Here is a 27,900-nt window from a genome sequence, read left to right as displayed (position 1 = left end):
TTTGTCCTACTTTAGACTTATAAAAGTTTCGAATACAAGATGTCCTCTGTCAATAATTTTGACGTGCCCGTGGAATTAACTCAATAGTACTTAAACAGTTTTATTTAATTGATAAACTGAGTTTGAATATTAAAAGAATTAAAGAATTAAAGAATTGATTTAGATTTTATTTAATTTTTAATTATTTTTTCTTTCAAATAATAGAAAACAACCAATAACTAGTATAATAGTTTTGTATAAATTCATGTGTACAGGCTGATGTGATATAAAGAAAATAACTAAAAAATTATAATAATTATTTTTTTAATTATGTGAACTCGTGTGTACAGACTGATGCGATATAAAAAAAATTAAGTAATTAAATAATTATAATAATAATTTTTTAATCATGTGAACTCACGATAGTTTTATATAATCAATCTCTTATGTCACGTTAATTTGTACACACTTGTTTATAAAAAGATGATTATGGATCTATCATTCCTTTTTATATTATTAAAAAAAAATGAAAAACAATCAATAACTATCATGTATGTAGTAATAATTAACAATTTATATCATTATTAATGACATAGTTCTTAGTATTAATAAATAAATGATACATAATTTGTTGTATTATCCTAAATGAAATATTTTTTGAAGTTAAAAAAAATTAATGACAAAATTATATTCGGTTACCATAGAAACCATCCTTAGGTAACTTTTGGGGGGGGGGGGGGGGGGGTGGATTTATTTAGTTGAAACAAAAGGCAAAAACATCAACTGTTAAAGTGGTACGTGATAAAAAAATTGTAATTTTGATAGTGAACGTTAAAGATGTACTTGAAAAAATATCATCTTTTAGTGAGACGTTACAGAGATAGAATAAAAAATCTATGTAACCTATTTTTTCCCTTACTTATTGGGACAATTGGCATATAATATAAAGAAGTGAGAAGAGTATATAAACTTTACGCATATTTTTATAAGATTCTTAAATAAAGGGGAAAAGAATCGCATCGACGGTTTAGCTTGTATTAATTACATTCATATAAAGTATATTAGTGTGTGTGTGTGTACTGCGATTTGCGAGTGTATTCCAATTTCCAACAGTTTGCGACTAAATACGCCGACTACAACGAAAATACCGCGAGACTAGAAGTAAATAATAAAAATACCGTACAAGTAAAACCGGCTTTGAAGCTGCTGCGGTGTCGTATTTACTGAAAATTCCATGCAGAGGTGCGTTGCGGTCACTTCATTTTCAATTTTCAGCGGAGACGCAAATGAGAATAGTTAGTAGTGTAGTTTGATATTTTTACCGCAGTAGTGACAAACAGCAAATAAAACACGAGTAAACGCGGTTTATACCATTTCAACAGCCTCCCCACTTTCTTTTAAATTTCAAACTCTCTCTCTCTCTCTCTCTCTCTCTCGTTTGTCCTACCGGCGAAGCAAAAACTAATCACACAGATCTCCTCTGAACGTCGCCGTTTCCAGCATCAGTTGTCAGATCCAGCTGATCTGAATCTGACAGCTGAGATCATCTACGTTGCCGCCGCCGTCTCCCGAGATATCTACTTAGCTGCGAGAGAAAATGGAGAACTTGATTTCTTTGGTTAACAAAATACAAAGAGCTTGTACGGCTCTTGGCGACCACGGTGAAGCCAGCGCATTGCCTACTCTTTGGGACTCTCTTCCTGCTATCGCCGTCGTCGGTGGCCAGGTTGTTTTCTCTATTATTATCAGTAGTGTTATCTTTTATATTCCAATTTCTACACTTTTTCGTTTGATCTCATCTCTGATTTCGCTTTATTTTATTATTTTGGATCTAACGGTGTCGTTTTGGCGTTATTTGTAATTTGTACAGAGTTCTGGAAAGTCATCAGTGTTGGAGAGTATTGTTGGCAAGGACTTTTTACCGCGTGGATCTGGTATATTCAGCTTTGAAATTTGAATTGATGATACTTTTATTGTGTTCTCGTGTTATTCAATTGAATCGATATCCATAACCTGCTCAAATGTACGCAGGTATCGTTACACGGCGTCCTCTGGTGTTGCAGCTTCATAAACTCGAAGAAGGCAGCAGAGAATATGCAGAGTTTCTTCACATTCCAAGGAAAAGATTTACCGATTTTGGTACACTAATCTATTTTGACATTATGCTTTTATCGTTGATTTTATAATTGTTCTGTTTCCCAATATTAATTATTGTTTAACTCTATTTGTGTAGCTGCTGTGAGGAAAGAGATTCAAGATGAGACTGATAGAGAGACTGGTCGTACCAAACAAATCTCGAGTGTACCAATTCATCTCAGCATATATTCCCCTAATGGTAAATTCTTTTGCCTCATCATTAACATAGGGCTTTGATTTATTGGGTGCCATTTACAAATGCCTTGTTTATCTATTCAAGCTTTACTATAAAATGTTGGTTTCAGCTGCTTGAATCCTTTATTTTTTCCCGCTTAGCTTCATCTTTAGTTATAGTCCTATGCCAGTTTTCTCGAAAATATTGCTCCTGAAGGCATATGACCATACATTCTTTTTCATAATTTATTGTCATGTCTGGCACTGAGTTTTAAGTAACAAAAAGTCTATTTAGTATGTTCAACCATGCTTGATGTTAATGGCAGACTTTAATTTCAGGATTTTGTATTTCAGCCAGTGGAAAATGAAGAATATATGCTGAAATTTACCGATAATCAATTGTAGTTTTGTTTTACTTTTTTCATTGCTTGTGATTTCTGAAATTTTCTATTATTTTTTGGAACCTTGACAGTTGTCAACTTAACGCTGATTGATCTTCCTGGGCTCACAAAAGTAGCAGTTGGTAAGTTGTATTTGTTTTCAGCATTAGTCATGGGAGTCACGTACATAGTTACATATATCCTTGCTTCTCCATTAATTACAAGTCATTTACACTTATACCTTCTCTATTAATTTCTTTTGTGTTTGATAAGCCCAAGGAGAATGAAAGAAGTGGGAAGTTGGAACCTAAGATTCCCATTATTATTATTCTTCACAGAAACCCAAATGTAACAACTCAACTCAGTTCTATAGTTATTTTCTGGTCTACAGTTAACTAGAAACCAACTGGGAGATATATTCAAGCACCTTCTTTCTTTTCCTTGGACTATAATTGCAACAAACTCATATCAACTCCTCTAACCCTTACTTCCTTGGACTATAATTTCAACAAACTCATATCAACTCCACTAACCCTTACTTCCTTGGACTATAATTTCAACAAACTCATATCAACTCCACTAACCCTTACTTCCGAACTAGCCATGGTCAGCTAAATACATGCTTTATTCTTTCCTTCTATGTGTAATGTTATACTAAGATATTGTCTTGGGTAATGCAGAGGGTCAACCAGACAGTATTGTGCAAGATATTGAGAATATGGTTCGCTCCTACATTGAGAAGGTAACTTACATTGCAAGTTGTGGAATGCTTTGGTACTTGGAAGAAAATTTTAACCCATTCCGTGAACTGCTATAGAACTCCAAACTTTTCTAAAGAAGCTTTTCAGATAAGGTCTATGATGAGCAAGCATTTTAATGTCTTTGAAGTCTAACAAACTTAGGTTCTCATAAAGTCCAATAGAAAAATCTTATCACATATGGATGGACTTCAGAGATCTTAATAACTTGCGCTTTACGCTCACCATTGTACCGTGAAATGGAAAACTGTTCATGGCTGTTATAACCCATAACTTCTGGGACGCTCTCTTATTTTGTATGAGATTATCTCTTGATAAATGAAATTGCTTCAGATTTGACGATTTCTTTCTTCATTTATTTTTTTGGGGGGGGGGGGGGGGAATTACTTGGTTTATTTACGTTAGGCTAGATACTAAAATGTCTCCTCTTTTTTCCCCTGAACTTCTGAGACAGCCCAACTGTATAATTCTTGCAATTTCACCTGCAAATCAAGATCTTGCCACATCTGATGCAATCAAAATATCTCGTGAGGTAGATCCTACAGGTGATTATTTTTAATATTTCTCTGTAAGAAGCTACATCTGATTATTTTTATTTTGAATTTGTTTATTGACAGCCACCATGGTCCTGTCCATCCTCGGAAAATTCAATTCTTTTAGATGTGTTTGTACTAAATTCAACTTTATAAAATTTTCAGGTGAGAGGACATTTGGGGTCTTGACAAAGATTGATCTTATGGATAAGGGAACTGATGCGGCTGATGTAAGTCATAATAATTTCTTGTTTGTTGGTATCTGTGCAGTAATTGGTACTAGTTTTATTTACTATTATCTTTTTACCTCCTGATTTGCACTTTGGTTCTCCATAGATATTGGAAGGAAAGTCTTATCGGCTAAAATTTCCTTGGATTGGTGTTGTGAACCGATCACAAGCAGACATCAACAAGAATGTTGACATGATCGCTGCGCGCCGTAGAGAGCGGGAGTACTTTTCTACTACCCCAGAATACAAGCACCTTGCACAGAGAATGGGTTCAGAACATCTAGCTAAGATGCTTTCAAAGGTAGCTAAATAGACAATATGCGGTTTTTAATAAATTTTGGTTGGGGAAAATTTGAGTGTTCAGTTGCTATGCTGTTTCATTTATACTTATAATTGAAGAAAAATGGTTATATTTTCAGCATTTGGAAACTGTAATCAAATCCAGAATCCCAGGCATCCAGTCTCTTATTAGCAAAACCGTTTTGGAGCTAGAAAATGAATTGAGTCGTCTTGGAAAGCCTATTGCTGCTGATGCAGGAGTAAGTGTACACATTTTGTCCTGTTTGGGTTATCGTGCTAGCTCATGCTTTTTTTATTTATTTTTAATGGCGATCCTCCATTGCTAATGTTTGATGCTTATGACATGTAGGGAAAGCTGTATACGATCATGGAGATTTGCCGTCTTTTTGATCAGATATACAAGGAGCATCTTGATGGAGTGTATGCTTCATACCTTGATCTTCTTCATTAGTTCTGTCAGTGTGGCTCCATTTCCTATGTAAATAAAGCTACTAAAAAATTAATTGTTACTGATAAGTAATTTTTGTTTTTTGCTTCAGGCGTCCTGGTGGTGATAAAATTTACTATGTTTTTGATAACCAGCTTCCTGCTGCTCTAAAAAGGTTGCAATTTGACAAGCAACTCTCCATGGAAAATATTCGGAAGCTCATTACTGAAGCTGATGGATATCAGCCTCATTTGATTGCCCCTGAACAAGGATACCGTCGTTTGATAGAATCATCTGTGGTTACCATCAGAGGTCCTGCTGAGGCAGCTGTTGATGCGGTATGCATGAAATTTTATGAGACATCATATTTAGCATTTGACGTGGAATGGTGAAAATCATAGTTCTTTTTCTGTTTTGTTTTATCTCTCAGTTCATTAATTAATTTTTTATCCCTTTTGGTAAAATTGAATATAAGAAGTGATTTTTATCTTGATGTTGAAATTTTGGTTTCTATTCTTTTTCAAAGCGATGTGGGTATATTTACAAATTGACTATGCTTCAAGGTGGTTAATTTTGTTTTTTACAATTCCAGGTTCATGCTTTACTGAAGGAACTGGTTCACAAGGCCATCAGTGAAACCCCTGTATGTTTCTGTTGATGCTATTCTTCACTATTTATTGTATTTTCATTTTCAGTTCTTTGATAGTAATTTTCTGGTTCTTTAACCGATGATCTCAAGTTCAGGGGATAATAATGGTTGATGGGTACTTAAAGGCATATGTCAATCTTTAGAATTGATTCACCTCTTTATCTCTTTTATTTTCTTTATAGGAATTAAAGCAGTATCCTGCTCTCCGAGCAGAAGTTGGAAATGCAGCTATCGAGTCTCTTGAGAGAATGAGGGACACAAGCAAAAAAGCTACACTTCAGCTTGTTGATATGGAGTGCAGTTATCTGACAGTTGATTTCTTCCGGAAGCTTCCTCAGGATGTTGACAAGGGTGGCAATCCTACACATTCAATTTTTGACAGATACAATGATTCGTATCTAAGGAGAATTGGTGAGTTTCTTGTGGACACAAATGCCTCTCTAGCATGACATTATAAGATTATTTACATAGATCATGTCGACAATGGCATGAAAATCTACATAAATCCTCAACTGATTTTTGGCATTCTCTCATTTTATCAACAGGAACCACGGTCTTGTCTTATGTCAATATGGTCTGTGCAAGTCTGCGGAACTCAATTCCTAAGTCCATCGTTTATTGTCAAGTTCGTGAGGCCAAACGAAGCCTACTTGATCATTTCTTCACTGAATTGGGTAAATTGGAGGTGGGCACAGTAACTTACATAACTTACTATGTTTGTCTAGTGTGTTCCTGGTAAGTTTTTAAGAATTTCATCGGTAAAATTCCGAATAACATGGTTGATTTCTGAAAAATTATTGCAGCAAAAACGATTGTCAAACCTGTTGAATGAAGATCCGGCAGTCATGGAGCGACGATCTGCCCTTGCAAAAAGGTTGGAGTTATACAGGAGTGCACAATCAGAAATTGATGCAGTTGCTTGGTCAAAGTAGTTCAACATTTTACCAGTCCATTTCAGCTCACGAATTTTGGCTTGATGGTGACTGTCATTCTTTCAATTATGACTAGCCATGCAGGGGAGAAAGCGGCGGGATATTTCATTATATTTCTATACCCTAACTAGTAGTCAAGGTGTGATTAGGCATATTTTATTGTGTGATATTATTAAATGTTCTGTTGTTTTCATATGCTACTCTTATGTGTTGCCTATAATATACGAATTTTTCGGCTTTCAGTGCTTTTCTCCCTCGTCGACAAGGATCTTTATTTATATGTTAATTTGATAATATTAATATGGATTACTTAGCACATTGCCGATGTATCTATTAAATTTAAGACTAAACCTCCTGGTAAATCTAAAAACAAGCAAGTGGGTTCGTTATGGAGATTTTCAGATGTGCCGTTAGATTTTACAAGACCAGCACAGGAATTCATCCAAATTTTCACTCAATTTGGTGATTTTAATTCTAAATAAACATCCTCCCCCCGGGGCCAAAAACAAAAATCGCGAATTTTATATCTTAACTTTGTATCTTTATTATTATTATTTTGTGGAATTATTTGTATCCAAAAAACCTGTTCTTTAAAAAAGAAGATTATAGTACGAAAATGTCCCAAACACAAATTACTGCTATAGACAAAGAATACCCTCAAATGAAAAAATTTACTCTACTCTCTTCTTAAAACTATTTGTAAAACTATTTTATATACACATTTTTTTTTTTTGAATTTTCTTCAACAAAGTTGTTACATATCCAGATTAAACAGCTCCTTTTCGATTTCACCAAGCAGCTTTTCCCAATCAAACTTTTTCGAATTGCCTTTTCTCCTTTGGTCAAGCAGAGCTCTGTGAATATGAAAATAAAAGTGCAACCTAAAATGGGCGATTATTAATTGCTAAGGTTCTCTTGTTTAGCATGATTATAAACATATAGTTCATCAATCGTTGTTTTCCTAAATTTTATTCTGACAGAGCAATTAAAATACATGGAGAATTATTAAAAAAAAAAAAAAAGGATGGTGACTAAAATCGATGAAATATTAGTGTATGTGTCCTTAACAAATAAATGGGTGAAAAAGATTGAGGAAGGGGTGTAGAGAAGGAGAAAGAACTGCTGAAAAAGTTAGGAAAGAAAAGAGACTGCAGAATTCTGAAAATTGAGTTTGACAAGAGTATATTATCAATTTGTATAGTGAAATCATTTCATTTGTAGCATTTGAGTTCAGTGAATAATTTAATGCTTATATATATCTATATATATGAGCTCCTAAGTTACATTTAATGTAACTTATATCCGCTCATATGAATAGTGTGTGGTATGAGGCTCACACATTATTTATGTAAGTGGCGTAAGTTACATTAAATATAACTTATCATTTGCCTATATATATATATATATATGTGTGTGTGTGTGTGTGTGTGTATATAACCCTTTTATGTAACGATAATTTAATCCACTCACCACTCATGTAAATGGCACTCACTATTATTACTGTATTTTTAAATTTTTAATGCAATATATGTATAACACATTTAAGAATACAACCCACTCCTAAAATTGGATATACCTCAAAATTCTTCAAAAAAAAATTAAAATAAAAATTAAGTGCTGAGCTAAGATTTTACTGAGTACTGAATCAATAATTATTAAATAAGAAAAATTCAAAATAAGTCTTAATCGTTGATTCAGTACTAAATAAAAAAAAAAAAAATCAGCACTCAATCCTAATCCTCTGCAATACGAACCTACGGGGCCCTGCTTTCCCTTAAACGCTGGCGTTTTAAAAAAGTCGCTCCAGACTTTATAGTTTATAAGGAGCTTCCGTTGGATGACGGAGACATTTTAACACCCGACCGACACCGTGGTCCAAATTAATATATTTTTCAAGAGGGGAAGAAAGGGGGAAAAAAAAGAAAAGAAAGACAATCGCATTGCAGTCTTCAATAAGATCTCCGCAAGTTTTAATTTGAGGTACATTTTTCTGGTTCGACGATTGTTTTACTTGAAAATTTAATTGTTTTTGGACCGATAATTTTTCTGCGATGATTTGGCTGTTGATGCGTTTTAGTGTTGATAATGCTGATGGGGCCAGGCTTTTCATTCATCGACATGGATTAATAATAATATATTAAAGTAGTTTAAATTGAGATTAAGGAATCTGCTCGGTTGAGCTTGCCTTGTATTCCAAACCAAACGATGCTTTAAAAAAAAAAATAATGCGCTACAGGCATTTTCGGTAAACAGTTCTTGAGCAAATTATGCAGAGGATTTAAATTGTTTAACCAATCCCTAATGAAATTCTTGTTAGTTCCTTGTGTAAGCTGAGCCGCTTTTGAGGATATCAACAAGGAAGAAGAGGAAGGACATGTGATGAAATGGCCTCTGAGAGAGAGGATTTTAGCCTTTCTGGGCCCTTACACCTATCTGCTATTGATTGGTAAGACCTTCTTCTGCTAAGCGCATGATGGGCATGGTTAAGATTTGATCCCAAACTAGTTGGGGTTGAACCTAATGGAACAAATTGATTGCCATCAGTTTGATAGATCAGTTTTTATTGATTGTCATCCTCATACATGCTTGTTGACTTTGCTTGGATGCTTTCATCCATAATTTGTTATGGCCTCTTTGTCTTGATTTTGTAGGCCGTTCATCAGTGATTATTTCGTACAATGCGTATGTATTAGGTTCAATGTAAGTAGTAAGAGATCATTAGGCTGTTGTATGCCTGTGACATTTGATCCCCTACTTGTTTGAGCGTATTGCTAGAAATTCTAATAAATTAAGATATAGCAATTAATATGATGTTTTCCTGCACAGACTTTCCATGCTTGTTTTGTTTGTTTGCTGTTATCATTTTTACTTCTGTCCCACCAAATGGTGAGGTAAATAACCTCACGTTCTTTCTTATGTAGGACAAATGTGCATCATAGAAGGTCTGTAGCAGCCTGTTTGGTTCAGGGTGTCTACATTCTAGAGCGGGATCGTCAGTTACAACGTCATGAATCCCAAGCTCTTGCACCTCCTTGGTGGGAGTTCTTCCAGTTTAAGTTGCTCCATCAGCTGAAAGACGATGCTGATTTTTCTATATTTGGTGCCATATATGAATTCAAACCTCCACCCTCTTATTCTCACTCTGATCTCTCAAAAGATGGAATTCCACGATATGTCATTGCCTTCCGAGGCACCCTCACCAAACCAGATTCTTTTTCTCGAGACCTTGAATTGGATGTCCACTTAATCCGAAATGGACTCCATCTGACATCTCGTTTTGAGATTGCTATTCAAGCTGTCAGAAACATGGTTGCTTCTGTAGGTAGTTCAAATGTCTGGTTAGCTGGCCATTCCCTTGGGTCAGCCATGGCAATGCTCGCTGGGAAGACCGTTGCCAAGACTGGGGTGTTTCTTGAAGCATATCTGTTTAATCCACCTTTTGTTTCAGCTCCAATTGAGAGAATTAAGGATAAGAGAGTGAAGCATGGAATCCGAATAGCGGGCAGCGTGATCACAGCTGGACTTGCTCTTGCTGCAAAGATTAATCATCACAATACGAGGTTGTCTGAAGATCCATTTCTTGCTCTATCTGCATGGGTCCCCTGTCTATTTGTGAACCCAGCCGACGACATCTGCTCAGAGTATATTGGGTATTTTGAACATAGGAAGAAGATGGAGGAGATCGGAGCAGGGGCCATTGAGAAATTGGCGACACAACATTCTCTTGGAGGTCTATTTATGAATGCAATAGGAAAGGGTAATGTGGCGAATACGTCAGAACCTCTGCACCTGATTCCATCGGCAAATCTGATAGTTAATTCAACTCCTGCACGGGATCTCAAAGAAGCCCATGGAATTCACCAATGGTGGAAACCTGATGTGCAGTTGAAGTCTCAGCTTTACAGCTACAAGTAGTTTTCACTTTGTAAAAGAAATCGGCCAATTATGTCTATATCCGTAGGTAACCAATGATTGAGATATGCCCTTCGTGTAATATTGGATGGATTTAAATATTTTCTTTAAATGCTTGGAGAGCTTTAAGAATAAATGTCCAATAGAGTAATGTAACGAGTGATTCGCTTGCTAGTTGTAACTTGCAATGGTGGTTCCTATTTACAGTTCACTCCGAAAATTGAAAAGTTGAAAATCAGGCGTTTTATTGCTGAAATCGGGAGAAGAGGAGCAGCCAGCAGCCTATAGCCAAACAGCTCACTCATTCTGCGACACAGAATGGCGCTTAATTCTTAGGTTAGATCTCTCTACAAATCACGGACACAGTGAGTGAGTAAACTGTAAATGCCACCATGGTCAATAAATATCAGGACTGGAATCTCGAGAGAGTGGGCATTGAATGATTATCCTTGTCTGCCGCTTCCACTCTCTGTAAAATTGGCCCCACAAATATATTAAAATTTGTCAACTACCACCACCAATCATCCCGTTCAACTCAGTGGTCACGTGATTTGGTACCAAACCCTCCGTTACCAATGATCTTGGGATCTTAGTAATGGCAGCCTATGGAACGATGATCCCCGGCACTGCCTCTGTAGCAGCAGACGACGCCGTAGCTTTATTTATCTCTCTTGGTTTTGGATTTTATTTCACGAAAAAAGAGCCGCATTACACGGTGCTTTACAGCACATTATGCATATTCTGTTGACTACAAAAGTAAAATAATATGATTGGACCGATCCGACCGAAACCCAAGTGAAGTGAGAGAGTCTGTGTGACTTAATCCCGTTATTATGAGCGCCATCCTTTACTTACAGTCTACTTAACCTCATCAAAAGTAAAAGGACAAATCATGAATCATGAATCTTGCAAACTAATCAAAGCTCGTAGCATCGTGAACTCTTAAGCTAACAAAAATTAAATACAAAATGTATAATTGCTAATTTAAGAAAGCTCAAATGCCGATCAAAAAGCAAAAAACCACCAACTTCTAGCTAAAAATGAAAAATAAAATAAAAAATTTCAATTTTTACACTTGTTTTACCAAATTGGGTGTACAAATTTACCACCCAAAAATTAACCCCCCTAAAAACTACAATTAAAAAAAGTAAACTAGCAATGAAACCCTAAGACAGATCCATCATTAACAGAAATCTCAACTCGACATCCAGCTTTAGCATTGACGTGATGGGTGAAAAAATGCAGTACCCGAACCCGACCGCTCATGTCCATCCTCGACTCAATCTGCATCGTGGGTCCGACCCGAAAGCCGTTATTAGGCAACCCAGCTCCAGGAAAGCCGCTAGGAGTGACCGGGGCCCCCACCAAGGCGCTGGCTCCGGCAGCCGTCGAAATCGGGAACGACTGGACGGCAAAAGTGGCGGCCATGTACTGGGTCTGACCCGCAGCGATCTTGCCGGCTGGAATGAACATGAAGCCCACTTGGGAGCCGGAGTAGATGAGCTGAATGGTGCTGTCGTAGTGAGAAAAGGCGGCCTTGTTAGGGTTTTTAATGGTGACGTACTGAGAAAACGTGAAATTAACGGTGTTGTTGGAGATGGAGAATGATGGAAGTTGGATGGAGGTAACGGAAATCTTGGGCTCTTTGGGTTTAAAGACTGTGAAGAAGACAATGAGAATTACTATGACTACAAAGATCAAGAAAATTGTGGCTACTATACATGAAGCTAAATTTGTACGACCTGAACCCGATGGACGCCTATTTGTATTTGGTTTGCTCATTTTTTGGTTTTGATTTTAATTATAATATATATTTTTCTTTTACTTGGTCTCTTTTCTGGATCTGAACACCAAAGATGAAAACAAGGCCAATGAACTGAGAATCTAACTTGAGAGAGAGAAAGAGAGAGAGAGAGAGAGATTGTTTGTGTTTGGAAGTCGTTAGTGGTGGGGTGGGTATTATAATGTGAGGAAAGCGAAACGAATGGAATGACTATTGTAATTGTTCTGCTTGATGAGAGATTATTAGTGTGAAAAGTGAGACTTTCTTTACTTTTCTTGTGGAGGTAAGTTCTTTGTTTTATTTAATTTTTTTTGTTTATAAGCTATTTACAATAGCCGCCCCCCCTCCTCTTTTTAAGCTTTATTTTGTCTTAAAACTGTGGGATTGTTGTCTGTGACGGAAAGAGTGGGGAACTGTGGGTCTAAGCCGAGCTATTGGGGTCTGATTGGAGTTGGTTGAATTGAAGAAGGAAAATGAATGAATTGAAGAGGAGAATGTCTGTCTGTGAAGACATTAACAAAATCCCACAACGAGTCTCTTGATTGTTCGAAATTTTCCCTCATGAAAGTTTAAATCCCTTAGATAGTTTTAGCCAAAAATTATTGAATCATGAATATTGAATGAAACTTTTGCAAAACGAATAAAAGAAAGAAAGAAAGAAAAGGGTAAAAAAGAAAAAGGAGGAAGAAGAAAGAAAATCTCTTTATAGGTTTGTCTACATGTTCCTATTATTGCTTTTCACATGTTATTGCCGTCAAGTGTCAACAACAAAATTGTTTTTACTACTGATTTCTGGTTTTCACTGGTGAAAAAATGGCGGGAAACTAAAGGAGGCTAGGGTACAGCCTACAGCCCTTTGGCCCATTGTCAGGGATTCACCATCAGTACTCTCATCGCCAACCTGCAATAATTGAGGTTGAGGGGCTGCTTCTGAAATAGCCTAAGACGAAGATGGTGTTTTGCCAGGCCTTGGCCATGATGTGTGTACTGGCAAAGAAAATGACTACCCATCTGCTTATACAACGAAAATGGCCATCAATATAACTATACGACACCCATTTTGTTTCCTTGTTTATATAGCAAGTTGCAGTAAGCTTGCAATTGTAAAAACTTCGGGCCAAAAGAAACGGGCTTGAGGCTAATAGGCCCCTGAGCAAAGTGCAAACCATTTCTGATGGTGGTTAATGCAGAAACACTCTGGAATTTTATGTTTGAATTCAATTAAGACGGCATTAGTGCAAACCATTTCTGATGGTGGTTAATGCAGAAACACTCTGGAATTTTATGTTTGAATTCAATTAAGACGGCATTAGGGGAAAGCAAAGACCTATTTCCACTGCAAAGAATAACCACCGACAATAATTGGGACTGCAACAAAGTGCTGGAAGGCAGACTGTTTCCATAAACCATTTATTACAGTTATTTACAGAAGGCACATTTTAAATACAGTTTCTTTTCCTCCAATCCAATTCAAGGAAATCTCATAATTACAGGATATGTGAAGACAGAATTAAGCTTCGCAACAAAGAAAACAGCAGAATCACTCATAAAACCTGAAAAGAACCATACCCATGCTGCATATGCATCATTGGCTTCCAATATCGTCTCTCTGTATAATTTTCCGGCAAAGATTGACATCAAGACTTACACATTTTGAAAGAAAGCGAATCTGCGCTACTTTGGTTGCCTTTAACCCCCCAAGATCTTAAACCGATACACCCTAGAGATCAACGTACAAGTATCCGGGATTTTAAGATCCTGTTCGAGTCAAAGCCCTGCAATCTATATAATCTTAGAGACTCTTATTATTCATCATCTTAAACTTCTGTTCAACATTCCAGAACAAATCGAGTAACAGTTGACAGAAGCGAAAGGAATAAAAACGCTTTAGGCCCATCTAGTACCATACTTGAGCACTGCATCAGTCCATCCAAAAATGGACTGTTTGTTCATTAATACATACAAAGTATACACGAACCAGGCGAATTTAATTTGTGAGTTTGTCAAGCCGGTAGTCCATGATTTTGGATACGGTTTCGAGAAATGCAGCTTCACTGATGCCAGGAAGCAAGGAATCCTGTGCTTCACGAACAATTTCCTCTATAACAGATTCCTTATTCACAGTTTCTCTACACATGATGCTTCCAATGGAAAAAGCAGAGAGACCTCTCTCTACGCCTTTCTTCAAAAGCATGGTGGAGATACGGAGTGTTCGGGCACACTCAAGTGGAATGTTCCATCCATAGAATTTCAATAGTTCAATGTCCTGTTCAGCATCCAGTGACTTTATGTAGTCAACAGTCTGAGGAGAATAAGGCTCACGAGCTTGTGGCCAGTAAAGCCAATCAAATGTGCAATCTTCAAACTGCAAATCCATCAAAAGATTTATAATTTCAAAATCTGAATAAGCATTTCTTTACTATTATCAAGTATGGTTAAGAAAGCGGTGGTTACAGCCCATGCAGTACCACTCTCAAGTTTAAAAATTGCTCCGGTGAAAGAAATATATATCTATTACCCCTGACCAAGATGATGGGAGTAGAGAGATAAACAAATACTAATAATGCCAATCAGTGAAAATGTCATCTGAAACAATCACCACAGTGTCGCTGAGCTGAATCAACAAAACTTTGACACGAGAAGGGCCAGACTTCTCTAGACTACTTGTTTCAAATTGAAGAGAGGGTGGGGGGTCCAAAACAAAATCTTCCAAAACTTGATCAGGGGGTCAGAAATGGCTGCTAGGCACATTCATGTAGATTGACCAACTTGTAGCAAATTTGTTTTACCTAAGAATCAGCTCTGAGCCATTCCACTTATCTTGTCTGACCCTCAAAAATCCATGTTTGAAAAAAAAATATATCTTATGAATTCTTCAACACAAAGCCAACTTAAGCCCTCAACTTTTCCATCCCTTTTATGCAACTATCTGACAATTATGGCAATCTATCTTTAACTTCAATTGAAATAATAATTTGCATACAACTCAATCATCCCTTTTAACTACATCTAAGCTGATCATATGGACGTATAATTATAATTCCAAATTTGTAATGCAATAAATGTAAAGCACTCCATAGCAAAGAGTGACATCAGTAAAACTATTGATAGCAAAGATGTTGTGAACAGAATGAAAAAAGAAAAAAAAACTCACATTCTCAGGCAAGCAGTAGCCGTGGTCAATTGGAATGAGCACAGTCTGACCATTGTCCCCCTTTCCAATCAATATATTACCAGCATGTCTATCTGCATTCGCCATTCTTATGTCAAACACACTGATCTTGTGTACCTCCTCCACAGGGAAAGTTCCTGGGCCCATGTCCTCACAATTCGCATCATTTTTCATGAACATCTGCAATGATCCGAGCTTAACATTTTTCAGTGCATGTTCGTAACCCTCTGGATGGTTAAATCCTTCATGCAAGCACCGAACCATAACTGTAGGAGGTATGCCAGCAAAGCCCATTGTTTCACCAGATAGTGAGCGGGGACCACTCTTAGGATGATCCAATACATACGCTGCAACTTCCCTCAATGCTCCTTCTCCAACCCTAGTCCCTCTCTTCAATCCTTCACCATCCAATGACACAGGCAGTCCCCGGGGATTGTTCACAGCCTTAGGCTCCTCGTCAATGGGCTTAAACACGGAAACATACTCATGTCCCGTTGAATCTTGCATGAAATAAGTCCCTCCTGTACCATCAGATGATCTAATGGGTTTATTACCTCTTTCCAACCCATCAAACGCGGAGTTAATCAAATCCCACATCACTGATGACAATTTCAGCTTGGGATTAAGAATAACAGGTTCCAACCAGAAATCTCTGACAATTGGCTCTCTAGGTACAACACGAAACTCTTTCGATGGTTTCTCTCCCTCATCTACTCTATCTGTTCTCTCATTTGATTCGGCTGCTACAACAGAGAGTTCAAAATCCTTCTCAACAGGCTTAGCCCTCACTTTAGCAGATTTCTGAACCAACAAATGAATGACAGCATCATTATCCTTACAAATGTCATCGATCAATCTCTGGTCATCGAGCTTCTCACCATCACAAAATATCTCCTGATCAACAACATCAACAAAACCTTTCCCTTTCCTAGCAATCCTTTGCTTCAAATACCCAACATTTCGATACCTATCAATATGAAACTCTAATTCTTTCCCACAACTGGTCCTAACAGTTATAAGCAAAAGATCAGACAACTTAAGCACCAAATGTAAAACATTACCACCAGTGACACCATAATCTTTAACAAGTGAATGATTACGTGCTAACTCCCTCCCTCCAAACACAAGCTTTTGCTTCTTCACTACAAACCCTTTACATGTTTGAATCCTGAGCTTCACTGATTCAATCGAATCAGTCTCTAGCACACGCATTGGTACTAAAGAACCAGAAACGCTTAAATATATCAAAATTGACTCGCTTGAAGACCGCCCTGTTAGGTTATTACAGTAACCAGGAGAATGATGAATTGGATTCAATGCAATATCAGCAGCAGACATATTTGGAAAAAAAAATATGGAGCTTTATTCAAAAAGCAAAAGAAATTTACAATTGAATTTGAAAAATTTAACCAAACCCAGAAGCTGAAATTAGATGAGCATCAAGATGTGCCAGCTTCTGGGTTCAATGTAGAGAGATTATATCAGAAACTGCATCAAAGGGATTGCTGTACATTTTTGTGGAGCAAGAAGGGAAGGGAAGATTGAATGCGGATTCTTTGCCCTCAGAAAGAATCGAATAGGAATGAGCGATAAATTTGAGTTTTAAAGATCTGTTGATTGGCGATTGATTGCCGATTAATTTTAGACGTTGCCTCGCCGGGAGGGCGACATTTTCGCCGAGTTTCTCTGGACCGTTAAAACTGTCGTCGTCGTCGATACAAGAGAGAGGAGAGAACGGCATTGTAGCCGTTGTGCTCTTTATAAGCTTTTGACCCTACGACAATGACGGAACGTGCTTCAATTTTTTTGAATGTTTATACGACGACGTTTGTGATTTGTAGCGGCCGTTTGTTGGCTATTAAAATTTAAAAAGAAGATCTTTCAAAAAATATATATTTTTTAAGATGACGACGTGCCTCTGTTTCCCCACTGAGTAACTTCGTGGAAGGTCATAGCTCGTAATTACTACAAAGCCCCTTTAGTATCTCCAATTTCAGCCTTGGCAGTTATAGCGTATAACCATACTTTGATACTTAGCATTTTTATTCTTGATACTTAGCATTTTGATACACATACTTCGTATGTGTACACGGACACGAGGAGGCAGTATACTGTTTGGATTAGGATTTTCCGACGTAAGATTTTACTAATCATTTATCATGTGTTATGTGTAACCGAAATGCATGCATAAATTACTGAATGCTAATTTTGAAAAATTAATGAAAGTGTAGGTTTCATGTGTGGTTACTTTTTTAAAAGATGCTCAAATTACACATCAATCTCTTAAAAGGGTGTTCAGTTTAATTCCCATATTTAAATTTAATTGCTTTATTACATAATAATATTAGAAATCCTTAATATTTGTATTTCAATTTGAGTTCCAATTCATGTATCATTTATTAGTTAATAAATTTTATATTTGTAAGATTATTACTTTACCATCCAATGACTCGAACAATGGTAACTATAGCAATATTATGTTTCATGATTCTTTTATAAAGTCCCTCACCAAACATATAGAAATTTTCTAGAACTCAATTAATGTTTTTACATGAATAGATTACAAATCCATAAACTCCAATAATCCTTATATTCTTTTAATATAGCTTCCTAATTAAACAAAACACAACTTATCAATATAAAGGTTTGTATGATAATATGGTGTTGTGGATATTAACTCATGTTATTTAGTTAAAATAATATTTTTTAAGACTAATTAATGGGTGTTTGGTAAACACTAACTATCAAGTAAAAACTATTTAATTTTATTTTAAAAGTCTATATATCCTTAACAAACAATTGTAGAAAAATTAAAAAAAAATGTCATAAATATTTTGATACTTTCACAGCAAATCGTAATATATTTACTAAACATTTTCGCACCATACAGTATCCAAAAAATAATGATAACACCGAGCAAAATTATGCTCTAATAAAATGCAAGTTTTGAGACACAAACAAATCAATATATTATGAGCTAATTAGCGGCATAAATTGAGGTTCTTAACCTTTGATCTTATTATTATTATTATTATTATTTTCATTTCGTATTATTGTTTTTTTAGTGTATTGATCCGTTGGGTTCAAGTACCAAGTTCGTTGCCGTTGCATTTGAAAAAGATGCTCAAATTAAAGCATATCTTCAAAAGTGCTGAGCGCTTTTGTCGCTTAATGTATTATTCTGTCTCTAGACCCAAGAGTCGATGATTAAAACACAAGTTGTGCCTAAAAATTTAAAACATTAATGATTTTTTTTTTTTTGAGAAAGGAGCTTATAATATAACAATTGGAAAATTGTTAACCTTCTCGTACTAAAATCAATATATATTATTATTTTCAACAAATATATATATATATTATCTCTTTATTATTTTTATAATGTTAATAACCCTTTACAACATAAATTTATATTATTATTCTTATTTTTAAGGGCAATTATCTTCTTAGCACTTAATTTTTTTTTAAACTACGTAATTTTTTTGTGTGCAGAAATACACTTGAAGTTTACAAAGTATTTTAGTTGTTTGTTGCCATCTTAACTTTGTTAGATTTTTAATGACGTCGTATGGTTAAAATTGTTATTTTACTTGAACATCCAAAAACGACGTCATTCAAACATGATTAGAAAAAAAAAAAATTATCCACCAATCACCTGCTCTTAACCCTTTATAAAAAATACATAATTTTTTTTTTGGACAATAATCCACCTAAAGTTTAAGAAGTGAATCACTCCTCCGTGTTATAACCCATTAAATTATTGCCGACACCAAAAGAATAAAAATATCATCTAAACTAAATATTGTTAGTGTTACTGATGATATTCATCATCACCACCACCACCACAAATCAGTTTCTCCATCTTCATTATTATCACAATCTAAGCATCAATATTCATCATGATGAAAAATCTCATCATCAATATTCTAATTATAATCCATTGTGAAGAAATTGTAGATTTGGAATTGTGATATTATAGAAGATCTGCCCTTTCTAAATGATTTATATAATATGAGAGCAAAAGGAGGAAAAAAAAAATGTGAGTAACAAGAAGGCCGAGGAGCATCTCTTTTGCTTGGGGTCATCGTTTGAGAAGATTGGTACTATAGATTACTCGACGTGCATTTTCTCCGACCTAGATAATTAAGATGGCTCTCGTTGTGGATGCTTTTATTTCTCATTGGTACTAGATTACTCGAATCATGAGAATTTGGGAGGGGCATTGTTTAATTTTAATTAGTTAGGGCAAAATAGGCATCTTGTATTTAGAGGAAAAAAAAGTCATTAGACCAATATTTCGTTAGGTCCCTTGACATTGTTGAGGAAAAAGTGGAGCATTGATTATAAAGCACGAAAAATCAGTGGTCGGTAGATAAATGTTTGTGTATTTTTAATAAAATCTGAAAAATCAAGTAGTCAGTGGATAATTTTTTTATTTTTAAATATATTTTATTGATATTTATTATAAATTAAATAAATAATATAAAGATAAATTAAAATAAGAAAAATTAAGTACTAAAATGAGAAATATGTGTGTGTGTGTGTGTGTATATATATATATCTTGGTATGAAAAAAAATTAATAATAAGTTTTTTTTTGTATTTTTGTTATTTTCTTAAACACTTTTCTTATAACAAATGTATATTTTATATTCCCAAGATATATTATCAAGTAAATGATCCATTTACTCCTCTTTTCATTTTAAATTTTTTGTACCAATAGAGTTTATGAATATTATGAAAACAATAAGGGTAAATGTTATTTATTGATTTTGGTATGAGAAAAACTAACAATCTCCCTATATCAATATTACAACATAAAATTTATTGAAAATTTAAAAATATATGAAGACTAACTTAAAATTTTGCTCCTATTAAAAAATTAGATTATACAACGCACTCTGCTGCTTTGTGATAATTTAATTAAAAGGGCGGTTTGATGATATTTAATTAATAATAAGCCATCAATTGGTTAATGAACAATGATGGATGCGTGCACGAGCTTTGTTGTTTCCTTTAACGAGCAAAAGGAGGTGGGATTGCAGCAGCGACGTAACCGGCAGAAAGGAAGGTTCACTTTACACGGGAATGCATGCACCTAAACGGGAGTTTCAATGCAATGCGATTGGCTTTTGGCTTTGAATTTAATTTACATTACAGGAGAAAGGAGAAAACTGAATCATCATCCATCATTCAAATTTTCAAGTTAAAAGAGCGGGACATGCAGGCCTCAATCTTGATTCTTTCTTTTGCAGTTCCCTTTAGTTGTGGCGCACTTTACACGGGAATGTCAATAATGTTCGATTATTAGATAAAATAAAACGAAGTTGAAATGAACCAAGAAAGTGTTGGCTCCACTGGCAATGGAGTCCTCTTAAGTAGCTTGACTGGGTTTGCTCCCCAGTTCGAGTCGCAGGGAAGTCGCCTTTGTTGGGAGAACATGTGCCTCTCGATTCGAGCGGGGACTTCTAGTCTGGGTTGTGGTACGGACTTAAAGATGCCTCACGGACTTAAAGATACCTCCCACAGTTGGGGTCCTCCCTAAGATACCTCGTGATTAATATCAAAAAAAAAAGTTGAAATGATAAATAAAATACAGATAATAAAGTGCCTTACGAGCCTAGATCATGATTCCTCATGTGGTTATTGACCCTACAATAAAGATTTATGTATGTTCTTTTTTTTTTTTTTTTTTTTGCCCTTTTCTTTTAAAAGAAACTGAACTTAAAAAGTTGTACTAGCGCAAGGACTTTTTTTAAATCTAATTTTTAAGAGTATATTGAACATTTGAAAAGCAAAGCCTAATTGTGTGGCTGCTTGTACTTGATTCTATGGTAAACAGGTTTTCTTCTATATTGGAGGATAAGAAATTTGAGTTTCCACATACTTTGTATCTTTTATCATAAATATTTATATATGTATGGTCTATCTTATCTTTATTAAATAGGAATTTTCAAGTTATGAATAACAAACTCTTGACATATACTATATATAACGGTAAAAATTTTTAGTTCCACACAACAAAACCTCAAAGCTAATATATAATTTGTAAGGATTTAGACTCATTTTTGCTTGATAAACTTGTGAACTATAGTATATATAGTAAATCAAAATTGCTAATATAAAGGGTCTTACAAATTTTGATTTTGACGATAACAAGATAATAAAAAAAAAAAAACACTTTTGAATCTCATTAGTCCTTGAAGACTAAAAGTCATTCATGTGATATCAAACTCATAGGACTCAAGAACATTCTTGTCAAATCAAGACTCAAATGTGAAGAACACTAGCTTAGGTCATGTTCATTTTCATAATTCTTGTAAATTTAGTTTGTTGGATTTATGCATGGTCAAACATTTAAAAACTCAAGTTTTATCATGATCTTGGCAATCAAATCTATCTTTGTTTTCATAAGTTATGTTTTCTATACTTGAAGAAAAATGGAAGTTGTTATCAAAATTGGATGAGTTTCTTCCAAGTATATGGATTGATTTGTAAAGGTTTTGAAAAGTTTCAATAAATTTAAAAATATCAAAAGCTTGTATGGTCGTTGTAGTATTTTTGGAAATTTAAAAGAGAACTTATTTGATGATATTTTAAAAATTTTGGCACTTTTGTAAATAGAGAAAAGTTTGCAAACATGGACCAAAATGCAGAATTTTCAAAGTTAGGATAAGCCAAAGCTGCGAACCGGTTTAGCTAAACCAACGAACCATTTTGTGATTATTAAGTTGTCTAGTGATTAACCAGTGAATTGATTTTCCCATGGCCATAGACTAGTATGTTCTAAAATCCTTCAATGCTAACTAGCCACATCAGCAAACCGGTGAATCAATTATGCACAGATTTTTGTTTTGTGCTCGTAACGGCTAATTTTTATATTTATCTATATAAACTCAACTCTAAATCATTTTTTAGGTTCATCTAAACTAAAATTTAATATTTCTAAACACCCTTAAACTTTTACTTACTTATTCATATAAATTCATGCGCACTTGAGCGAAAAAGTATTATGACTGTTTTATCTACCATTGTCTCTTAATTACTTATTGATTGTGGTTATTGTTGTTTTTGTATGGTGGTAGTTGTTGGAGTTTAATTGTGGAGTTATTATTGAAGAAATTTTTAAAACTCAATTAATCTTCTTATTGGTTGTTTAGCAAGAATTTCAGAAACCATATTATAATTACATCAATCTAGACTCCCAATACATTATATATATTATGAGTACATTATAATGTAATTTTAAATAAATCGACGAGTAACATTTAGTTGAAATAATAAAATTACTTTGTCCAAAATAAGAGGTCTGATATTCGAAATAGGGGATTGAGTTGCTATTAGGTTGATCAATTAAAAAAAAATCTAATTTCATTCTTTGGAAAATAGTATTATCGTGGTGAAAAGTTACTTAATATATTAAAATCTCTGTCAGAGAGTTGAGTGGAAAATTTTTTCTATGGGTTCGGCTAAGTTGGATTTGCTCTAACTTAGCCATTGGATCTAACAAACTATGTTTCTGTGGCCATTAGAATTAAATATAATTATGACAGTAACCGGCTCAAATAGTAAAAAGATAATAGTGAGATTAACAAATGTAAAGTTATCTTCGACCGACTGCAACAAATTACCCATGCCATCTTTTGAGAAGCAATAGAAGCAAAATTTATGAAAGTAAAGATGTCAAATTAATTTTGTGCAATGTGTCTACATTGAATTTGACTTCTTCCTTTCATTAATAATTAACGAAGTGCTAATTTTACTTTTATATCACTTATATTAAGGATAATTAAGTTAAAACATTAATTTTTGCAACTAAACGTTTATTAAATTATATCTTCGTCAAAGTAATAAAATTGATTTGGTCCCAACAATATGACTATAGAATGATTTTATGAAACAATTGTAGTTTTAATTATAATTGTAATTAGAATTTAAATAGAAATTAGATTTATAACTGTAATTGTGACAGTGATCAATGGTAGAGCCATATAGGGCTGCTATCGCTAGATCTGTTTTTTTTTTTTCCCTAGAAAATTATGTTTTAATTTCAACTAAAAATTTTATTTGTCCCTACTGACAATAAATATATAAAAATAAGTTCAAAAAAAAAATCATCAACAAAATCACTTTAAATGAGCATATTAAATCTAAAATTAAATAAAAACAATAGAAAAGAAAATCAAATTCTTTAGGTACATTAAATTGCAGTGAATTTAAATGGTGGTTACTCAACTGATTGTGATTGTGTTTGTAATTTATACTTATAATGTCTCTCTCCTCCTTTGGTTAAAAAGATTTTCATATAGTCTACGCAAAGCGAAATGACTTCCGGGTAAAGTAAAATTGTGGTCTCCATGTTGTAGCTCCACAAATCAAATCTTTCAAATATCGCAGCTCTAGCAATTGTTGTTGTTTTTTTTTTTTTTTTTTTTTCAATCTAAAAAAGTTATAATTTTCAACCGTAACACTATTTCTCTAACCAAAATATTTTCCTTCACAACGCAAACCGTGTTTGTAACCAGAACCGCAACAACTAAAACCTGATTTGTCACAAATATAAATTAAAATTGTTACCCAAAAGAAGTAACCGATTACCTTACAAATATTATGCTCCCACTGCCACCTGTTCTTTACATTTTGATTCGGTGACTGTCGCCAACTGGCTTGCCACGTGTCAGAATGCTACTGTTCGCATTTATTTATTTGCTCTGAAGTTGGAGTTGGAGAGCAGCACTCTCTTTTCAAAGATACTTTCAGACTCGTGTCAGTCTGGAAATAATCAGTTGACGCTCCTCGTAGCCGTTGCGAAAGGTGTTGAGTCGTGGTCGGCAAAAAATATTCAGTTATTGCCGACTTGCCGCTGTATTTGTCTTTTTGTATAATTCCTCACACCCCTTTCTGCCGCTTGTGTAACTCCGTAACTTGACGGTGTTTATAAACGGCCCATCGAAAGACAACAGCTACAGTTGTACTGATTCGGACCCAATTGAGAACATCAACCCCATAGCCATAAATGGGCTCGCCATAACAACTAACAAGCACTCGATAAAGAGTACCGCTATTCACACCCATGTTTTAACATCTTATATGCTGTGGTGTGATGATAAAAGAAGCCCAGGGATCTGTTTGGAGTACTTCTAAAAACACCCCTCAAATTATTCCTCGCAATCAACATAAAAGGGTTAAGCTAAACGATGCGTATTGGTGGTTAATTTCGTTTTCGGTTTATGCATTCAACTACTACTTCTTACCCGCCAATTGCTTCCTCAATTGCTCACGTCCAAAGCAAAATGGCGACGAGTCTTGCTCTTCTCGTTTCAGCTTTAACGCTATCTGCCATCTTTAACCCCTCAAGAGCTCTCGAATTCCCTGAAGATTTCTTCAACTACTCTCCGAGCTCGATCCCAATTAGTCATATATCAATATCACCTTCCTCAATCTCTCCATCTCAATCTCAATCTCCATCCCCGACACCAGCATCAGTACAAGCACCGTCACCAGAGTCTCATCCCCTTGTCCCTGCCTTGTTCGTTATCGGCGACTCCTCTGTCGACAGTGGCACTAATAACTTTCTTGGCACGTTTGCTCGTGCGGATCGCCTTCCTTACGGCCGAGACTTTGATACTCACCAGCCTACTGGAAGGTTCTCTAATGGAAGAATCCCAGTCGACTATCTTGGTAATTTCTTTATTTATTGTATTATTCAAAACTTTCAAGAAAAAGTGTAAAGATCGAATCTTTTTAATCTTATAGGTTGTTTGTTATCTGGGTTATTATTATTTGTCTTTTCCTCTGGTTTCAATCTGTTTGGTTGCTGAAAGAACAAGAAACGAAAACTCTCATTCTTTTTGGTCTTATTGCCAAAGTTCACAGAAATGTTGATTACATTTTCTTGTATGGAAATTCTTGATTTGGTTGAATTATGGGGTTTGTGAATCCGTTGTGTACAATGCATCTCACTTTTGCTTTTATTGAAGAAAACTGATTTGAACTCAGGACTTTACTGACTTAAGCTTTTCTGTCTTTGAATAATTTGATAAGCATTACGCCTCGGGCTCCCTTTCGTGCCTAGTTATCTCAACCAGACTGGGGGCGTTGAAGGCATGATTCATGGAGTGAATTATGCATCTGCTGGTGCCGGAATTATATTCTCAAGTGGGTCGCAATTGGTATGCTTGCCACTGCCTTTGTTGTGGATAATATTCTCGAAGTCAAGGATAACGCAGATTTATCGAACACTTATCATTATTCATTATTGATATAACATGTCACAGGGTCAACGCATCTCCTTGACACAGCAAATTCAGCAGTTCACAGATACCTATCAGCAGTTTATTATCAATATGGGGGAAGATCCTGCAGCTCATTTTTTCTCCAACTCAGTGTTTTACATTTCAATTGGGATAAATGACTACATACATTACTACCTGCCTAATATATCTAATGTGCAAAACGTTTACCTGCCCTGGGCTTTCAACAAGTTCTTGGCACATACATTGAAGCAAGAAATTAAGGTAATAATGTGCATATTGTGTTATCTGATCTCATTAAATATCTAGTCTGAACTTTCTGAGTTGTGAATTTTGATTGTACAGAACCTGTACAATATGAATATGAGGAAAGTGGTGCTCATGGGGTTGGCACCTATTGGTTGTGCACCTCACTACTTGTGGAAGTACAACAGTGAAAATGGAGACTGTGTTGAGGATATAAATAACATGATCATGGAGTTCAATTTTGTAATGAGATACATGGTTGACGAGCTTCGTCAAGAGCTTCCCCATATCATTGTTATCTTCTGTGACATGTATGAAGGTTCTATGGACATAATCAAGAATCACGAGCATTATGGTAAGATAATCTCAATTCGTTTGGCTGTTTGCAAATCAGATAATTTTTATTAGCACAAATATCTCATAACATTTGCTTTCATTCAGGTTTCAATGCTACTACTGATGCTTGCTGTGGGTTCGGGAAGTATAAAGGGTGGATATTGTGCCTATCACCTGAAATGGCTTGCAGCAATGCCTCAAATCATATCTGGTGGGATGAGTTCCATCCAACTGATGCGGTGAATGCCATCCTGGCAGACAATGTGTGGAATGGCCTGCACACGGAAATGTGCTATCCTATGAACTTGGAGGAGATGATTGCTCCAAAATTTCGCGTAATTTGATGGAGAAACTTCAACAACAGAGAGGGGCTGTGCCTAAATGTCCTATGCATTTGGGCCTAAAGTTTACTCTTCTACCAATTACTTCACATATCTTGCAGATAAGAGTAACACTTTCAGGGATACCGGCAGAAGATTGTGAAAACTTTGATATTTTAATGCTGTATGCATAAAACATTACCAGATTGTTAATTGATGTATTCTGGTTCTGACTGACAAATATTATTACATGTATCATCTTTCTTGATAATTCCATGATATACTTCTCACAGGAAGCTGTTAATGTCATCTTCAATGTCTGGCCTGAGAACAAAACTAGGAAATGCAGTTGTAATATCCCTGCAACAAATGGAATTATACCATGGTTATTTTGGCTTCAGTGGCTTCGAAATCAGATCATTGTATGAGATACAAATTTTTTTAACTGTTCTGTAGTCGAAATAGAGTTTCAAAGTAATCTTGACCCTGGCCAAAAATTAGAAAAATAGAAAAACGTAGTTTCTCATATGATCAAGGATCAGTATCTCAAACTTTCAAGGTCATATTATCTCAGTTCTTGAGGTTTCCATTTTTGATGACGCAAAAGCATCAGTGCAAGCAAATACAAAGCTGGATAGAACACGTAAATAAAGTATGCAGGTATATTTCACATGTAAATAGTATCAAAGCAGTGAATTAGGCTTTTTAATAACTGGATGATGCTAAAATGTAGAGTTTCACGTTGGGAATTTTCCACGTACATTATTATGATTATTATTATTATTTTTTTCTGGTAAGAAGAAAAACATAGAAGCTGGATGAAGGGAATTACTTCAAATATGGAATCGTCATGTTCTTCAGCAAGGATGGGTTGCGAGCCACAAATTCCTTCCACTCTTCCGGATCAATTTTTCCATCTCCTTTGAAATCTGCATCCTCAAATGCCTATGCAAATACAAAGGGAAAATATGCTTAATCATTAGTTCTTGAGATAGATCTGGCCATTTAACAATCACCTGTGCAAATCATACCTTGTTAATAATAGCCTCAATGATGTCATCGGATAGAATCAAGTCTGACTCCTTTAGCAGTGCTAAAATCATCTCCTTAACCTTTCATCAGATGGATTTCAAAACTACTTCAGTCAATCAGTATCTAGATATCAGTTGCGTTTACAACTATTAGTTAATTTGGCCACACCAAGCAGCAATGTCAAAATGATTCCCTTTACCTCCTCGCGTTCAATGAATCCTGTTTGCGATACATCGAATAACTGAAATGCGACTGCCATATTAGATATTTAACAAGTTTTAGCACATTATTTGGAAGAGTGTGATGTGGGCACACGGACACAGAGATGGGAAGAATTTGCATACAGCTGACT

The 27,900-nt window shown here is 35.2% G+C and overlaps 6 protein-coding genes across 7 annotated transcripts in view; 3 read left to right on the top strand and 3 right to left on the bottom strand.

Annotated features, from left to right (window-relative positions):
• The first annotated feature begins 1,341 nt into the window (after positions 1-1,341).
• LOC18049583 (dynamin-related protein 5A) lies at positions 1,342-6,753 on the top strand. The gene is made up of 16 exons (XM_006439268.2): positions 1,342-1,705; positions 1,850-1,913; positions 2,011-2,118; positions 2,213-2,314; positions 2,762-2,812; positions 3,350-3,411; positions 3,882-3,972; positions 4,126-4,190; positions 4,297-4,491; positions 4,610-4,729; positions 4,840-4,910; positions 5,030-5,255; positions 5,510-5,560; positions 5,749-5,977; positions 6,112-6,251; positions 6,370-6,753. The coding sequence occupies exons 1-16, from the start codon at positions 1,577-1,579 to the stop codon at positions 6,496-6,498; spliced, it is 1,833 nt and encodes a 610-aa protein (XP_006439331.1). The 5' UTR covers positions 1,342-1,576; the 3' UTR covers positions 6,499-6,753.
• Positions 6,754-8,323: 1,570 nt separating this feature from the next.
• LOC18049582 (GDSL esterase/lipase At4g10955) lies at positions 8,324-11,159 on the top strand. Of its 2 annotated transcripts, none has more exons than XM_024188694.1 (3): positions 8,324-8,478; positions 8,832-8,944; positions 9,420-11,159. In XM_024188694.1, exons 2-3 carry the CDS (start codon positions 8,883-8,885, stop codon positions 10,411-10,413), a joined length of 1,056 nt encoding a protein of 351 aa, XP_024044462.1. In that variant the 5' UTR covers positions 8,324-8,478; positions 8,832-8,882; the 3' UTR covers positions 10,414-11,159. The 2 variants fall into 2 exon arrangements, with proteins under 2 accessions (XP_024044462.1, XP_006439327.1); XM_006439264.2 differs by having other exon boundaries at positions 8,325-8,478; positions 8,816-8,944.
• A 325-nt stretch (positions 11,160-11,484) lies between these two features.
• On the bottom strand, positions 11,485-12,212 carry LOC18049581. Its single transcript, XM_006439263.2, has one exon. The coding sequence runs from the start codon at positions 12,190-12,192 to the stop codon at positions 11,563-11,565; it is 630 nt and encodes a 209-aa protein (XP_006439326.1). The 5' UTR covers positions 12,193-12,212; the 3' UTR covers positions 11,485-11,562.
• Positions 12,213-13,514: 1,302 nt separating this feature from the next.
• On the bottom strand, positions 13,515-17,175 carry LOC18049580 (phosphatidylinositol 4-kinase gamma 2). Its single transcript, XM_006439262.2, has 2 exons — positions 15,348-17,175; positions 13,515-14,558 (listed from the first exon to the last, which is right to left on the bottom strand). The coding sequence occupies exons 1-2, from the start codon at positions 16,701-16,703 to the stop codon at positions 14,181-14,183; spliced, it is 1,734 nt and encodes a 577-aa protein (XP_006439325.1). The 5' UTR covers positions 16,704-17,175; the 3' UTR covers positions 13,515-14,180.
• A 7,400-nt stretch (positions 17,176-24,575) lies between these two features.
• On the top strand, positions 24,576-26,618 carry LOC18046332 (GDSL esterase/lipase At5g08460). The gene is made up of 5 exons (XM_024188728.1): positions 24,576-25,042; positions 25,406-25,533; positions 25,639-25,878; positions 25,960-26,215; positions 26,302-26,618. Exons 1-5 carry the CDS (start codon positions 24,592-24,594, stop codon positions 26,538-26,540), a joined length of 1,314 nt encoding a protein of 437 aa, XP_024044496.1. The 5' UTR covers positions 24,576-24,591; the 3' UTR covers positions 26,541-26,618.
• Positions 26,619-26,706: 88 nt separating this feature from the next.
• Positions 26,707-27,900, bottom strand: part of LOC18046330 (calcineurin B-like protein 7) — a 5,362-nt gene continuing 4,168 nt past the window's right edge. Inside the window, exons 7-8 of the mRNA XM_024188729.1 lie at positions 27,349-27,461; positions 26,707-26,876 (exon numbers count right to left, since the gene is read on the bottom strand). Coding sequence (XP_024044497.1) covers positions 26,804-26,876; positions 27,349-27,461 — 186 coding nt within the window. The 3' untranslated portion in view covers positions 26,707-26,803. The remainder of the gene's footprint in view (positions 26,877-27,348; positions 27,462-27,900) is intronic.

Source organism: Citrus clementina, unplaced genomic scaffold (genome assembly GCF_000493195.1).
Source record: "Citrus clementina cultivar Clemenules unplaced genomic scaffold, Citrus_clementina_v1.0 scaffold_3, whole genome shotgun sequence".
Taxonomy (NCBI): domain Eukaryota; kingdom Viridiplantae; phylum Streptophyta; class Magnoliopsida; order Sapindales; family Rutaceae; genus Citrus; species Citrus x clementina.
Note: the sequence above shows the minus strand (reverse complement) of the source record. Positions and strands in the feature narration are given on the sequence as shown.

What these genes read in the sequence shown, in the direction of transcription:
- LOC18049583 (XM_006439268.2), top strand. Translation starts at nt 1,577, where the DNA reads ATGGAGAACTTGATTTCTTTGGTTAACAAAATACAAAGAGCTTGTACG. An exon ending in TCGTGAGGTAGATCCTACAG is followed by an intron (nt 3,973 to 4,125) that starts GTGATTATTTTT and finishes TAAAATTTTCAG; the next exon opens with GTGAGAGGACATTTGGGGTC. An exon ending in CTATTGCTGCTGATGCAGGA is followed by an intron (nt 4,730 to 4,839) that starts GTAAGTGTACAC and finishes TATGACATGTAG; the next exon opens with GGAAAGCTGTATACGATCAT.
- LOC18049582 (XM_024188694.1), top strand. Translation starts at nt 8,883, where the DNA reads ATGGCCTCTGAGAGAGAGGATTTTAGCCTTTCTGGGCCCTTACACCTA. An exon ending in CACCTATCTGCTATTGATTG is followed by an intron (nt 8,945 to 9,419) that starts GTAAGACCTTCT and finishes TTTCTTATGTAG; the next exon opens with GACAAATGTGCATCATAGAA.
- LOC18049581 (XM_006439263.2), bottom strand. Translation starts at nt 12,192, where the DNA reads ATGAGCAAACCAAATACAAATAGGCGTCCATCGGGTTCAGGTCGTACA.
- LOC18049580 (XM_006439262.2), bottom strand. Translation starts at nt 16,703, where the DNA reads ATGTCTGCTGCTGATATTGCATTGAATCCAATTCATCATTCTCCTGGT. An exon ending in GCTACTGCTTGCCTGAGAAT is followed by an intron (nt 14,559 to 15,347) that starts GTGAGTTTTTTT and finishes ATGGATTTGCAG; the next exon opens with TTTGAAGATTGCACATTTGA.
- LOC18046332 (XM_024188728.1), top strand. Translation starts at nt 24,592, where the DNA reads ATGCATTCAACTACTACTTCTTACCCGCCAATTGCTTCCTCAATTGCT. An exon ending in TCTCAAGTGGGTCGCAATTG is followed by an intron (nt 25,534 to 25,638) that starts GTATGCTTGCCA and finishes AACATGTCACAG; the next exon opens with GGTCAACGCATCTCCTTGAC. An exon ending in CATTGAAGCAAGAAATTAAG is followed by an intron (nt 25,879 to 25,959) that starts GTAATAATGTGC and finishes TTGATTGTACAG; the next exon opens with AACCTGTACAATATGAATAT.